Consider the following 15,885-nt stretch of genomic DNA (forward strand, 5'->3'; position numbering starts at 1 on the left):
GTAGAAGCTGATCCCATAGAAAGTTGTTTGACAAAACATAAAATACTATACATATGTGTGAATACTTGTACGACTATTGGCATTTATAAATAAATCGAATTGCCAAAATGAGCGCACGCGCTAATGATCGTACGCTGATCATGTCCATCCAGCCTGACACATTAAGTGACTTTGGCTCTGAGGCGCCGTCTAAAACTTAACGAAAATCGCAACTAAACCAGACGAACTAAACTAAACTGAATGCCAACAACAACTATCGCTGCACTATCATTAAAATGCAGCCACACTCAGCGTAGAGGGAGTGCGCGGCAGAGAGTGGAAGTGAGAGAGAGCGCGAGCGCCTTCCAGACCATACGACGATCGTACTGTAACGCCGCTCTCTGGGTTCGTGCGGACTGTGGCTGGTGGTGGCCTGAGTGGTTGGGTTGGCGGTTGGCAGTCTTGACGGCGAGTTGCTGTAGCAGCAACAGTTTATTCGTCTCTGAGTCGTCGAGACGAACGGTACTCACAGCCGGATTGCAACAGGCAACAACAAAACGCGATGCGGTCCTAATTATTCGTGTCGTTAAAGCAAAATACTAAAAATAACATCAAATCATATATAACCAAAAAGAAGAAAAGAAAGAAAAAACGCGCGAATTGTTACTTGTAAATGAAAAAGGAATATAAATCAATAATATTAAATTATTGTTAATTCGTTTTGCTGCTCGTCGTTTTGTTTTGTGCGGTGCTGCCAAAAAATTGTGTGTGCTTGTGTTTAAAATTTAAATATTAATTTTTACACAACAAATTTCATTGTCTGACGCGCGTTGCCAAGCCAAGCCCCACGAACATCGCGCGTGATGCACATATGAAAGAAAATCTCTAAGAAAGTTGGGCAAAAATAAATAAAGTGATACCAGTAAAGTTCCTTAATACACAGAGATTGAAAGATAGAAACGGAGAGAATAAGGCGAACAAGAAAGAGCGAAGAAGAGAGAAAGAGCTAAGAAGAGAAACACAACAAAGTCATATACCCACAAACGGTAAGTTTCTTAGCAAAAGCTAATATTCAACTCAATTAAACGTAAACAAAATGTATATTACATACATATGTATATACATAAGTATTGCTTGTTATAATAATTTTCCATTACAATCAATAATTCGAATCATTTTATAAACATTTGCATTCAAGCATTTTGTTTATAGTTAATTCCAATTAAAATAATTTACGCTTCGTTTAAATCCAAACCATTTTGCTCACTTTATCAACATTTTTGTTTTCTTCCAATTTTACAGGCCCTGCTGCTAATTACAACAGCAACATCAAAGATAGTTCCTTGTTAGAGATCTATAGAGAAACGACAGCCTATAAAATGATTTCACACAGTCCACCCATATTCAGTCACAGTCCACCCGTTAGTTTCCTAGCGGACTACATGAGCGGACATCAGCGTCAAACATTGAAGTAAGTTCGAAAATCATTTTTGAAGACTATAAGACTATACCCAAATTGGGGGCAGTGAATCTGTTCAATACTAATTGAATTCAATTGAATATACGACTTTCGGCAAGGAATCAAAATTCAATTGTTTTTAATTATCTATTTTATTTCTGTTTTATGTTATTCATTTATTTATTGGTTTTATTTTTTTGTCAAGAGACTAGTCAAAATTCAAATTAATTCCTTAAGCTTTGATAAACTGAAAGCGAATACTTTCTCCAACTTCAAGCTTAAGTCACGTCTTAAGCATTCTTATGAAAAACAAAAAAGACATTCTGGAATTTCTCTTATCATTTGATAGCAAACAGTATTTTCTGATATACTCCCAACAGACGCCTTATGTGTTTTAGTAACAGAAAACAAAACAAGTTCTTTTTATAATGCTCCTTAAGGAATGTGCTGATTAATTATATTATTGTTCTTATCGTGAATAATAAAAAATAAAAGTTCGCTTTTGTTTATAAGACATATTATATAATGAATAGGTTAAAGTCTGATATCAATTATGACATCGATAACGTCTGCAATAAAATAAAAGACAATGAAATAACACCCAATATCTTAAAATATATTATTTTCTAGTTTTCATGTCGGAACTCAAGAAAAGAATATCAGGGCTATTTATTTTCAATTCTCAGCATTTCAAGTCATAAATTTAAGGTATTACAAAACACACTCCAAATGTAGGTTAGTTCAAAAAAAATATTATACAAACAATGAACGCAATTGCATTATACTTATGTTTATTGTAAATATCCATGTTTGCCTGTCAGTCTCCGACTGTTAGTCGGACAAAATATTGATATACGTTTTACTAAGGACGGAAGCAATTTTGCTCTCGTCATAAAATATTGCGGCAGAATTAATGGGGTTAAGGGCTTCGATACTTATAGAAGTATGTTATTCTCATATGTACACACATTGGCACAACAATGAAGCACACACTAAAAATATTTTCGGGTTGCTCTGGTTGACAACAGAATTTGAAAGCATTCAAGATCAAGGCGTTCGCATAATCAAAACAAACTTTTGCACAGACTTGGAGAGCGCTCCCCGGACGGGACGGGGGTCTCTTTTGCCGGACACGAGTACGGCAAATGACGCTGACGGCGACAAATTTGCGCGTGGCGCTTGAAAAATGAAACAAATTTTTTTTGGTTTTTGGTTTGGGGGCAATATTAATAAGGTACGTTGGGTCTCGGAGTCTGCTCGAGGTCTGTTGACGCAATTGATATAAATCACGCCCGGATCGTCATGTGTGAGGTTTATTTGCAGCTTTAGTGCATTAATCAGACAACATTGGAATATGTATAACACAACAAGTTGAAACTAAAAATAAATTTCTTTATTATAGATTTAGCAAAACAAAAATTTCAAAATTATTACTTCAAATATGCATAGGTATAAATAAAAATAGAAATCATACTAAAAGATCTGGGTAGCTATAAAAAAAGATAAATTCACGTGATTTAAATATTGTCCACACGTTTAATATTAGCACGAAATATGGTTACTTGACATTTTGGGACTTTTTAGTTATTTTATTGGAGAACAATTCATTATAAATTTAACTGGTTCTTAGGACTCTTTAAGATCTTGGCAAATAGATTTCCCTTTAGTTTTTGCGTTAGCCCCATAAATTGTGGAAAAAATTCCAAAAAAAAAAGAAATGGGCTTATCAGGCATTGACTTTATAGTTTTCCTGTGTCTCGCCAAAAACAAGAATTTTTGATATGAATCAGCAAAATACAAAAATTGCAAACAGTTGTTCTCTGTCTGATGGTCTTTCCAAAAATAGTACACCATGATGAATCACAATTGAGAGAGACCCAAACAATTGTGAATACATAAATACAAATACCCATCCCATGGGGTAGGTACTATTCAAATCAAGTGCAGAGGTCGTGCGTAATAGATTCAACAAGTTCTGCGCTTATCAATGACAGAAGCCTGGCGCTATTTCTTTATAGATAGTATAGCAGCCTGCACATAATATGGCAGCCGAACAATGCCATGCCGAGTACATGCCGTCTATTATCTCACAGAAATAAAAGACAGACCCAGAATAAAGACAACCTTATCAGGCTGATAAAAAGAAAGTAAACGTGAGCGCCGCGTGGCCCCTCGTACGATTGCCTTCATAATGCGCAGATTATTTAAGAGCCATACCGAAATGTGGCACATACTATACATATGGCATACAGAAGAAGAAATCTACATATTATATGCCCCCGTACATACTCATGTGAGACTCTTAATCTTTGCTCTGCTTACAGCTTCAATGACGAACCCAATACCATAGCATCGCGTTATTGCCGTCCTCAGGCGGTAACTCTGGCCTCCAAAGCGATGGTCAACAACGCATCCAATGCTGCCCAGGGTCAGCATCTGCCCGCCAAGACTGGCGGCACGCCCCTTGGCGTCGGCAGTCGCTCCGGCCGCAGCTATTTGGAGCGGATGGTGTCTGCCCCGCTGCTCCAAACGCAGCCCAAATCGTGCCTCAGCCGCAAATCCTGCCTGCACAAGAGCAACCAAAGCTTCAGCATCGCTTCCACGGATGCTGCACCCACGGAACATGTCGATCTGACAGACAGCAGCAGCAGCGGCAGCAACAACAGCAGCGATTCAAATGGATTTGCTACCTGCGAGCAAAGGTAAGCTGTCGGGGGACTTGCATAAGTGTAATCCGAGTGGTTCGAGATAAACCGCTCTCCATTTGACGTCAGTCTGAGGTGGCACTGGCGCCGCCGTCATTTGGCGACCACAGCCACAAATTGAACTACATATTGTGTGGTTGACTGGATCTGAGGTGTGGGATTGATTAAAAGTGAAATCGAATAGGTTAAATGGAAAGCGAATTAAGCGATTGCTAAATCAAGGAAAGCAACTTCAGAAACTTCCCGTTTTCGGTGCATTTGAACCAAATTTGGCCAGATATCAAGAAAAAAAAACAACTACACATCCCAATCTAAACATTTCTTTTGGCAGTCGTTAAGATTTTCTAGACGTCATAGCGAACACATGTCACGGGGGTAGACGTAAAAAATAGTATACCGTATATAAAATTGCATGAGCTAAACAAAAACAAATATGTACTTTATATGTATATATTTTTATATATTTGAAGAGCCAGTTTAAAAATCGGATCATTTCTCCATGGCCCCGCCACATAAGATATATGCCTTATATTCTTAAAATGTTTTCATATTTTGTTTATCTTATCTTCAAAATATTTGCATAATCTCGCGCTGCTAACTAGATTTGTTTGCTTGCTTCCATTGTTCGCATGCACTTGAATTTGGCATTTTAAAAAATGCCTTAAAATATAAAATGGAAAGTGCAGCCCGACGAGACAACAGAGAAAAGTGCGAGTGCACATTATATATACACTATTTTTGGTTAAGCAACGTCTAGACGAGGTTATCCCCCATCTGATATCGCCTAAAAGCGATTGCGATATACGCACACACACGCACACACACACACCCATAGGTATTATCAATGTAAACCAGACACACACTATTTCGTAAGACTATGTGCATGTGTGTGTGTGTGTGCTTGCGGTTGCGTATTGTATTATTTCTGTTTACTACTGCACGACGAGGGAATACCCTGTCAAAAGCACGTATACCTCAGCAGATAATAATATGAGCTGATATGTATGTTCTTTACGAAAACCTACATTATAAATTTAGTAACTCGTATAATTATCGAGATAATGCTCTAGCTGTTACGATTTCTGCTATCGGTGGACAAACTAATAGACATGTCTAAGTCATCTCAGCTCCTTGCCGAGTCATCATCAATCAAAAATTTATTTACTTTAAAGGTTCGGAAATGCCTTCTTATATACATAAATTTGTACAACTGTGATATGTGTACACTTTTTGAGACACTTTTAATGTGATCACGGGTAGGCATTTAATTCCCATTCGATCTACATATCTTATACTGACTTTCTTAAGAAAAATATTAGTATTGGGTAGATATTTAAAGAAATACTTAAATGTTTACTTTTAACACTCTATGCCTGTCTCCCATCTCAAGTAACTCAAATGTTTGTTAACGAACTAACTAACTTCAAACTTACAGAATAGCTATCTAGAGCTGTAATAATGTTAAATACATCGAGATTTAATAACCTGGCCTTTCAGAGAGTGTGAGTTCTAGTATTCACAATTTCTAAAAAGAGAATATTTGAGCATTCAGTCAGCAATTACGCTGTCATTTATCAATCACAATCTGACTTCCTGCCTTGTACTATATGTATGTCACCAAAGCATGTCAAACTCTTAATTATGCCCCGCAAGCTGACAAGATCCCAGACAACGTACCAGGTCACGCCAAGGCCACTAAATAGACGCCAGAATTTTCAAACTTAGCATGTGATAATTGTGTTGTGTCTGTTTTTTCGGCTATATATAAAAAATACATATTAAAAAATCAAAAGCCAAGTCAACCGAATGTATAAATAAAGGCACATACGTAATATATAAATTACATATGCATGTAAAAGCTACAGATTCGGTGAATATTTATAGACTGATTGTGCATGCAGGCATCACGTGTAGAGATGTGCTTGGAAGCTGTAAAGATTTCTTAATGTTGTCTCTCTCAAAAACGAAATCTGTACATTTTTATTTTATTTATATTGTAATACTGAGGCACGCATGTGAGTTGGACTAATTATTAGATGCCAGCAAAAGTGGCCCACGCACATCCAAAAAATGCGTGGGGGCAACTAATATTGTGTGTGTGTGCTCATTGCAAACTTTGCGTTATTTGCGAAAGTATTATACTCTGGGAGAGACTACAAAGGCGGAACCACCTTGTCATAATTATGAGATTAAAGACAATTAAAGAGACGCGCACGCACAAGGCTGTCTGTAAAGGTCACCAAACTGACCGTCATTCGAAAATATTTGACAAGGTCAAGGCGCATAAGAACATACTGTAGACCAAAGGATTGTTGACTCTTGCCATTTGCTGTTAGTCTTATACAGTATGAAATAAAAGTCTATAAAGATTATAGCCATAAATAAACATATGTAGCTTATCAATTCGTGCGTTAAAGTGCTTTTGTAATCCCTTTTCGAAACTTGTTTCTTCCACACCATTATGTGCACTGCATATTAAACGCACACGTGTAAATTATGGCCCTGTTAATTTTGTGTGCCTGCCTTTAAACCGGACCCATTCGCCATATACATATGTATATATTTTTTCGGTTAATGCACATATGTATATTTAAATGAGTGCAGTCGAGAAATCAAGAAAAAGAAACAGAAAACAAGAAAGGAATTTAAACTTGTTTCGGCACTTCCTCAAGCCGAGCTGGCCTATAAAGGCCCCAAATGCATGGAAAACTGAAAAACTATAAAAATTCAACAGTTGACACAAGCAACATTCGAGCGCAGGAAAACGCGTACAAAACGAGACCTGATCTGGGCCCCGCACACGATCGAACGATCGCCAGATTGTCGAATCGAAAAAAAAAAAAAAATAGTAGAAACCTGTTAAAGAAAATGCAGCGTCGATTGCACACGCCTTCAACGCGTGATCATCGCCAGCCAGCCAGTCAGCCAGCCAGTCAGCCAGCCGGCTGTTTGATATTGGCGTCAGGCTAATAAACTGAGCCAACTTAGCAAATAGCCACAATTGTTGGCCACGTTTACACACACACACAAAACATGTTCTTGCCATATAACTCAATCGCTCTCTGTGTTTGCTATTCATTAAATTGAAAAATGTTAAGAAAATAATTGTTTTTCGCCATATTATGTGAAATGTGTTTCCTCACGTCAGCCCATTTCTTTTAATTCTATGGGGCCTGTCGGCGCAAATAGCTGACTTTTTTATTATTATTTCTTTTTCTTTCCATTTTATTGTGTGCCACGAAAATAAAACAAGCCCCTAACAAATTGCTTGATAAACTTTAATCTTATCATATCAATAGACATGCATTTTTTCCATATGAGTCTCCATAGATATTTTTATTGTATAACTCTAGTCTACATTCTTGAAATGTTGTTGGATATTTCATTTTGGGATTGCTTCTCATCTGTATTTTATACTAATACAAGTCTGACACTCTAAAGTTTTTTGTATATTGATATATATTATAAGTCTAGGTATTTTAAACCACGCCTTTTGAAAAAGGGCGTGTTTTATTTACATTCGAAACTCGTTAAAAATCTTTCGAGTGAAGAAAAAAATAAATAAATAAAGAAAATACATACTAGAAAGTAGACACGTTCAAGAGTCTCTCTCTCTCTCTCTCTCTCTCTCTCTCTCTCCTCTCTGTCCCCCCCGGACACAAATCATCGGGCATATATTATATTTTGGCCTGAAATGAAACTGGTACGTGGATACCGAAATAGCACAAAATATACAAACATTTTGCTCCCACTCTGTTGGGGTATATGCGCCCCCAAAAATTAATGTGACGCAAAAATCCAAAATATTTCTATATGTGCAAAAAATGTCTATATCTATATCATCGGAAAGAACGCAAAAATTGTTAATAGATCTTAACAAAGTTTTGTACACAAGGCTGTCCACTCAGTATAAACTTAAATGTTAAATGACTTTTGGTTAAAATAGGGAAAGAAACAAATGTTTAAATGCCAATTTACTGGCAATGGGTGGTGACAGCTTCCGATTAGTGTCGTTGCCTGCCAAGGCGGATCTAAATGTAACCAAAATTCCTCAATTGACTTTTTCTATTCATTTTATTTTTGTCAAATTTAAACATCGATTTGCTAAAAATAAAACATATAAAAATGCAATGGCGCAGTTCTAATATGAAATACAAATAACAAACCCATAAACTTAAAGCTAGCGAATAAAAATCCTAAATGATACTTGACTTCATGACCGTTGCATAAAGACGGGGGGTCCAAGACACGAGAACTGATAAGGCCAGGTTCAAGGCCAAAATGCAGTCTATTTGTTGCGCCAGCTTTCAATTAGTTCGACATTTAAGAACAATTCAATATATCATCTATACTTATTCTCTTATTTTTCTATCTTGCAGTCGCTTGCGCAAAAAGCATGTGATCTTCGCAGATGATGAGGGTCTATCGCTGACGGAGGTGCGCGTCATGTCCGAGCCCTCGAATGTGCCCCCATACTGGAGCATGAAGTTTTTGGAGCAAATTACACAAGGACTGGTCAGTCCGCATCCGCCAGATCAATGGACTGTGGACTTCAAGCAGCCAGCATCCGATTATTTGACATTTAGGTAGCATACAAACTGTCCGGCAATAAAAACATAAAAATAACTAATCCAAATATCTGTCCACAGGCAAAAGATTGAAAGTGACTTTGTCTCACTGGAGAATGTCATTGTCAAGGATGAGGAATCGATTGTGGTTGGCACCATCAAGGTTCGGAATATTGACTTTCAAAAGGAAGTCATTGTGCGCGTCACCTGGGACGATTGGAAAAGCCAACAGGACATATTTTGTACATTTGCCAGGGCCTATGGTCCTGCCACCTGTGCACACGTTGTCTTCGATACATTCTCATTCAAGATCACGCTGCCCCCATCCTCGAAGCGTCTGGAATTCTGCATATGCTATCGTACAAATGAAAACGAATTCTGGGACAATAATGATGTGAGTTCTAGCAATGGAATCTTGATTGTTCAAATTATAACTTGAATTCTCTTTGCAGGGCAAAAACTATACCATCAGCAAGCGTTCACCTTTCTACTACAACGCCCTGTCGCCCTATGATAAAGGTCAAACCCGTAACTCCAGCCAGCAAATGCGATCCACCTTAACCGATGCACTTGCCAAAGTCCAACAGCAGAATAACGGGACTCAGGAGCCCAAAACGCCATATTGGTAGAATATATGTTAAATGAATATAGAATTGAAGAAGGTCAAGCTAACTGTATAGCTAAGCAGGTCTGTGGCTGGACAATCGGATATTGGGATCGATTCAGATCCTTCCGAATGTACACTTCTAAGTGAAATTGATTTCCATCTGAACCAAGCAGCAACCCATCCGAGAATTGGCTCCGAGCAATACAAAAATTATCAAATGGATTATGGGGTGGGTGGGGAACTCATATCATTTTTACCATACCGTCAATAAACAGACGAACAGACTTTATTTTTTTTAAACCAGAACTTGGTACAAATTCAAAAGGTGCCATTGACTTGAGGTTTTCTCTACGTACAATCAAAACAGAAACTACTTTTACTTCTAAGCAAAATTGAGTTTTCTAAAAACTAGCTCATTTCAAATTCAAGATCATATCCTTATACCCATATACATATCCCTGAAAATGTTTCGTAGTATGTTTGATTGTGTAATGATATCAATATCAATTTTTTATTTTGTATATTTTATGTTTGCCTGTATGCCTGTGTGATTGTCTACCATATAACTGATATTAGTTTAAAAACAAAACAACGCAAATTAAAATAAATGCAAAAAACAAAAAAAACAACTGAAAGAACATAACAAAAACTACAAATGAAAGCGTGCGTTATCCTAGCAAACCATTGTTTCGAAATTGTCTTTATTTGCAAATAAAGAAACAGAAGAAAATTCAATTCTAACGAATATATGAAAATTTAGTCATTAAGTTTTTACATGGAACATTTTATATGATTTTTTTTTGTTAATTATTATTTTGGTTATTTGAAACTCTAAGACTGAAATGGCTTGTTATGGAGAAACACGTCCTGAACTACAAAATAATACCATACAAAACGAAAATACATATACATATATAATAGAAAACATCACATTAAATAAAAAGCTCTATGTCTCTAATTGTTTGTATGCGTCTGAACCCGACTTTGAAACTTAGCCATAAGCAATTTGTACATAGAATACATATATAGATAAATCATAAACCAGAAAATTGCCTGTTAAATACATTTATACATTACCTATGCGTTTAGTTTTGTAAAGATTTAGCTTTAGTGCTTAGAGGTTATTTATTTTTAAGAGCCTTTCCCCGCGTCCCAGTAGCTGACGAGAAAACTAATTTTCTTATCCAAAACTTAATGATTTATTTAGTTTTTAACAGATGCCAATTGCAACCCAATATGTACGCAGTGAAATTATGATACAACGAGCCAATATGTTATATTATTTTTCTCATTGATCATAAATATAAATTAAAAATATAAATATATATATATATATGTATGGAAATGTTCTTTATTTTGTTAAATATAACTTTTTATACTACCAACTCCTATTCAAAACTAAGTCTGTTGAGCTCCTATTACATTTTGCCTTTTCTCACTTGAGGAAAATCGATAAAACAAAATAAACTTGTCCGTTCAGGTGATTTAAGCCTTCAATTTCTTTACAAAATGCCCGTTGTCCTGAAAGTAGTTTTTAGCCATATATACTTTCATATACAAAAAGCGGGCTACATTTGACCTCTACCCAAAATTGACATCATCCAAATATGTTTAGATGAATGCAATAATTGGGGCTTCAGTTATTTATGCTTTGAGGCTTGGTCTTCCTCAAAAGTTTTTTATCATGAGCTATCATTAAATGAATACAAAATAAAAACTAGCTTGATTATACCATATTCATTTGATAAATGAAAAAATAATTTGAAGTTCCGTGCTCGACGTTCAAAACGACTTTTAGCTTTGGTATTATTTCATGCTCCGTGAGAATTGACGAGTTAATTTACTTTCAATTTTGATTAAAAACCGGCCGGATATTCATATATTATAAGAATATTAAAAAGAGATTTAATATATAACCAGTCTGCTGAGGTTAAAAGTTAAAATGCAGAAGCTATCGTATTACGTAGATAAGATTACGGAAATCACACCATGCTCACTACGGCCACAGTAAATCGCAAAGACCGACTATCTAGGTAATCAGATAAAGCTTTTATTGTAGTATAACGTATTAACGTGTTATATAATAACGTTTTTATCCTTTATTTATTTTGTTAACATGTGGATATTTGGCAGTATAATTATGGAAGGGAATCTTACCAAGTTAGATAACTTAACATCTAAGGATACACATATTGAGGAAATCGCTATTTAGTGTATTTTCGAAAAGCAATTGCCATAAACGAAACGAGGCATCAATTGGCCAATAAAACAAGGTCACAGGTTATCTAATTTTGTAATCGACTTTATACATAAATAGTGTAGGTATAGCATTGTATATAGTAGCTGCGATTCGTTTATGCAATTCACAAGTGCAAAACGCGCCGCTGATAAACTGGTTAGCCCTCAATCCAAAATCAAAGTCAAATGAATACTGTTTCAATTTTATAATTTAGTTTATTCAGAGTGTCAGGGAATTTTTCTAAGCGGCATTTGAGTGTCGTATCATATCTATTACTTATTATATTCTCATCCCTACAATTCAACACTTATCATTGAAGTTGGAGAAACAACATACAAATAGACTTTTCAGTGTAAACTAAGACATTTATATGCATACGTACGGCAATCGACGTTTACATGCACATTAAATTTTAATAGAATGGAATATATAAAGCTAAGTATAGATAAGTGAAGAATGTATATTGTTCCGAACAGTTTGAAGAATGCATTAGTAGTTATTAGCTACCTTGGAATGGCTATGAACCGAAATGTATGCGTGTAAAGTTAGAAGAGGTAAAATCAGTTGAAAACAGATATTTAAAAGCAAATTTGGTATGTTTGTTTCGCCAGTTCATGTATGCTACTAATGGATGTTGACGTTCCGTTTCCTGCTATTTGCTGGATCTGCACTTTGAGTTGGACTTAATTTAGATGTTTTTCATTTTTTTTGCATTGTTTTTCTTTTGGAATTTCGTGAGAGCCATTTACTTGCTCTTCTCCTTGGCCTTCAGACTGGCGGGCATCTCTGGTGGTGGTGGGCGAGGAATGCCCAGAGCAACCTTGACACCATCATAGATGAACCATTGTAGGGCAGTGAGCGTACCGATCATGATGATACGGGGCCCCAATCCATTCCACATACCCATGAAGCCGAGAGACTTGACAATGCCTATAGCGCTAGCACCCTTGGTTTGGTTCAGCTTGGAGACAACCACATCAGCGGGATGCGAAACAACGGCGCAGAAGACGCCAGCAATGTAACCAGCGGCAAAGGTCACAATTAATTGCTCGCCCTTGCTGCATTCAATACGTGGCTTGGGTACCACATATCTGTTAAATAACAAATATCATGCACGTGAGAAGAGAAAACGAGCGAGTGAATATTGGTTAACTTACTTATAGAGCAGCTCGACGGTGCGTTCGAAGCATGCAAACTTCATCATGGTGTACGGAATCTGACGCATCCACAATGGCACCAAACCCTTGTAGAAGGCTGTAATGCCTTCATCCTTATACATCTTGGGCACTGCCTCACGGAATGTGTTAGCGAATCCGGGAACAGTCTGAATCTTTACCTTGGCTGCCTCAAATGGCGCCAGCGCAATATCGGCAAAGACTTCAGCGGAAGCCGAAGCGGCAAGATACACATAGGTACGGTACAAATACGCCTTTTCCTCGCCAAGGATGTCGGCGTACTTAACTTTGAACACCTCGTACAAACCGAACTTGCACAGACCCTGAAAAAACATCATGCGAGGTCACGTTTATGAAGAATTATCAGACTTATGTAAGCACCCACCTGAGCGGAATAGCCAATTAGAGTTGGGAACCAACCCTTGGCCAGGCCTCGAGCGCCTTCCTCAGCTACAGTGACCTTGAAGCCATGGATCAGATTCTTATACTTGGCGGGGTCGACCTGCAGACGACACTTGACCAAATCCAATGGAACCACAAAGGTGTGCGTGGTACCACAGCTCAAAATACCGCCGATACCGCACAGAGCAAAATATTTGGCGCTGCCAAACTCACAGGAATCGGATTGAGATGATGCTGCAGCTGCGATTTCACGTCCAACTACTGGGCCAGGGCCACTTCCAAGCGCTGGCTCACTCTCCACAGCAGGCTGGCCGTCATCGCACCGGACTGGGGTAAATGGCGATCTAAATGGCGAATTCCTGGCGGCTTGAAAAAATGACGAGAACATTTTGTCGTTTTTTTTTTGGTTTATTTTGTTATGCTATTGTATCTGAGCTGCAAAGACAAAAAGAAAGTGTAAAATTAGCAAAGGTAATTAAATCAGCTGCTGCGGCATTCGCAATTTTTCACTACGTCCGTCGTTCACTTTTGTAGGTTACATAATATTGTGCAGTGTCAGTGTAAGCGAATTTTCAATGTAGTCAGTAAACACTCACATGTACCGAAACAAAACACAAATCTAAAAATAATTTTTATATCTATTTGAACATGTGATTAGTTTCTCTTATGCAATTAAAAGAACATTATATTTTCTCACTTACGTTACTGCCGTCCTTGGCGTGGCGAGGAATTGGATTCAAAGAATGAGTTTCAGTGTGACCGCAAGCGGCAATCGCAAATATACTTAAGAGTTGCCAAACAAAAATACCAAACTTAGAAAGTTCCATAGATAATTGAAAGACACTGACCGCAAAGTGTAGATATATGGATATATATAGCCGGCGTTAGTTAGTCCTAGCAAAATTATAATATTTTAAATGAAAAGAATCGTCCATCCGATAAACTGCGCTGTACTTGTCTACAGAGCAATCCACAGAATTCCAAATCTAATAGGTACCGAACCAAACAAGCTAGATCATAATGACAACAATAAATGATTGCCAATAATGACAACATGAGAACTTTTTTAAAAATTTAGACATGGTGATTTTTAAGATCTCGATCGCGTTATTATTTAAACATGCAGACTGTGTGTTGAGATTATCGATTTATTCTCAATGCTATACATATAACATCAAATCAGCTACACCCCTCTCTGCAACCTTTATTTCAAGAACCGTCTGCCAATGTACTGGAAAACTAGGGTAACTTTCTGCATTGTCGTCTTTTGCTAAAAAATTTGCTCGATATTACTTTAAAAGAAATTACTAATAAGCTTGTTTTTCTGCAGTAGAGGAAAAAATCCAAGTTTTCTCTTTTTTTAACGAAAGTTTTTCTTAACCGATTGGTTTCAATACATTTTTATTTCTATATGGAAAAAATTTGAAAAGTGCGCTTACCGTGACAGCAAATTACCAGCTAAAAATGGCGATGGCACTTTTCGATTTTCATAAAATCGATAACAATCGGCTTTTTTAACTTCAAATATACCAAATTTAGTCTGCGCGCCCATTTATAAATGTTATTATAAAAGTATAAAGTATTCATATCTAAATCAGAATACGTAATCCCTTATAGAGAAAATTATATTGTTGGATTATTCAGATGAAAAAAAAAATTATAATGAGATTCAATACGACCTGCTGTAACTGAATATCTACACTTATAGAAGCAAAGTAATAATATGACAATAATGATAATTACAATATTTGTAAAACAAATTACTTAAAATTTAACTATTCGAAGTAACTAAACCTCTCTAAGTTCAAAAGTATAAATTAGTTCGGCATCCATTTGTTATACAATAACAACAGAAAAAGCTTTGCGGCCTGTGGACAAATAAAGCTTTCGAACAACAGCGCTGTTAGTCAACTGTTAACTTGCTGCTGCTGCTAACAGGTGGTTTCACTTCGTGCATGTTTGCGCCACGATGAGATAAAAAAGTCTGTTTGATTAAGCAGACATTTTAATTGTGCGTCTAACACGTCGTCAAACAAACGCTATGATTTTAAAAAACAAAGACCTTGACAGCTGCTAAGCACATGCTGGATAATTTTTAATATTACCGACAGCCCGCGCGCCGCTCCTGGACAAGCGCTTGTTGCTTCAAATATTGCCGCCTGTTGTCTTTGTCGTCATCTTCGTCGTCGCTGTTTGGCTGTTCGGCGTGCGAAACGCCGAACGGCCATTCAGTAGCCGTTAGAACGCGTCGCAGTGCGGCAGGATGTTGCGTATACGACGCGTTTGCCCATTTCTAAAGTAACAGCCAAACGACTTTGAAGTGCTTTTCTCAAGCGGAGCGCGCCTTTTTGAAGTTTGCCTTTCGGCGGCTTGCAAGGTGTTAATCAATTGAAATTTAATTAATTTCGCAGAATTTAAAAAGTAAATTGCCCTAATTTGGATTGGATTGGCAGGATTCTTTTTTAGAATTACGTGCGTTATCTTGTGCGCCCAATTATTAAAATTAATTAAATAAATTAAATTGATAAAAAATCGGAAATAACAGAAGTGAGGGATGTCACGCTATAAAATTAAGATCTAAACAAAAGATGGTGCAAAGTGTATGTAAACAAATATAAGAATAGTGTAAATTATGATCGAATATTATTAATATTATTAATAAAAAAATAAGAATATTGATAGTACTATATAATAATGTAAATCAATTATGAATATTCGTTTACTTTTGAAGTAGTATGGATTTAATGTGAG

General features: G+C 36.8%; 3 protein-coding genes across 3 annotated transcripts in view; 2 read left to right on the forward strand and 1 right to left on the reverse strand.

The window, feature by feature from the left end:
* The first annotated feature begins 464 nt into the window (after positions 1 to 464).
* Gbs-70E (Glycogen binding subunit 70E) lies at positions 465 to 10,655 on the forward strand. The gene is made up of 6 exons (XM_064696363.1): positions 465 to 1,025; positions 1,282 to 1,450; positions 3,763 to 4,140; positions 8,523 to 8,729; positions 8,793 to 9,105; positions 9,164 to 10,655. The coding sequence occupies exons 2-6, from the start codon at positions 1,359 to 1,361 to the stop codon at positions 9,338 to 9,340; spliced, it is 1,167 nt and encodes a 388-aa protein (XP_064552433.1). The 5' UTR covers positions 465 to 1,025; positions 1,282 to 1,358; the 3' UTR covers positions 9,341 to 10,655.
* A 1,092-nt stretch (positions 10,656 to 11,747) lies between these two features.
* Positions 11,748 to 13,966, reverse strand: Mpcp2 (Mitochondrial phosphate carrier protein 2). Its single transcript, XM_064696364.1, has 4 exons — positions 13,836 to 13,966; positions 13,118 to 13,569; positions 12,715 to 13,055; positions 11,748 to 12,648 (listed from the first exon to the last, which is right to left on the reverse strand). Exons 2-4 carry the CDS (start codon positions 13,520 to 13,522, stop codon positions 12,303 to 12,305), a joined length of 1,092 nt encoding a protein of 363 aa, XP_064552434.1. The 5' UTR covers positions 13,523 to 13,569; positions 13,836 to 13,966; the 3' UTR covers positions 11,748 to 12,302.
* A 1,898-nt stretch (positions 13,967 to 15,864) lies between these two features.
* The window catches only part of Adcy8 (adenylyl cyclase 78C), a 40,807-nt gene continuing 40,786 nt past the window's right edge, over positions 15,865 to 15,885 (forward strand). The window contains exon 1 of the mRNA XM_064696369.1: positions 15,865 to 15,880. The gene's annotated coding sequence lies outside the window, so the exon portion shown is untranslated. The remainder of the gene's footprint in view (positions 15,881 to 15,885) is intronic.

Source organism: Drosophila montana, unplaced genomic scaffold, assembly GCF_035044405.1.
Source record: "Drosophila montana isolate Dmon_TW-CO22-7 unplaced genomic scaffold, ASM3504440v1 contig_3846_1, whole genome shotgun sequence".
In the NCBI taxonomy this organism is placed as follows: domain Eukaryota; kingdom Metazoa; phylum Arthropoda; class Insecta; order Diptera; family Drosophilidae; genus Drosophila; species Drosophila montana.

What these genes read in the sequence shown, in the direction of transcription:
- Gbs-70E (XM_064696363.1), top strand. Translation starts at nt 1,359, where the DNA reads ATGATTTCACACAGTCCACCCATATTCAGTCACAGTCCACCCGTTAGT. An exon ending in TTTGCTACCTGCGAGCAAAG is followed by an intron (nt 4,141 to 8,522) that starts GTAAGCTGTCGG and finishes TCTATCTTGCAG; the next exon opens with TCGCTTGCGCAAAAAGCATG. An exon ending in TCCGATTATTTGACATTTAG is followed by an intron (nt 8,730 to 8,792) that starts GTAGCATACAAA and finishes ATCTGTCCACAG; the next exon opens with GCAAAAGATTGAAAGTGACT.
- Mpcp2 (XM_064696364.1), bottom strand. Translation starts at nt 13,522, where the DNA reads ATGTTCTCGTCATTTTTTCAAGCCGCCAGGAATTCGCCATTTAGATCG. An exon ending in TAATTGGCTATTCCGCTCAG is followed by an intron (nt 13,056 to 13,117) that starts GTGGGTGCTTAC and finishes ATGTTTTTTCAG; the next exon opens with GGTCTGTGCAAGTTCGGTTT. An exon ending in ACCGTCGAGCTGCTCTATAA is followed by an intron (nt 12,649 to 12,714) that starts GTAAGTTAACCA and finishes GTTATTTAACAG; the next exon opens with ATATGTGGTACCCAAGCCAC.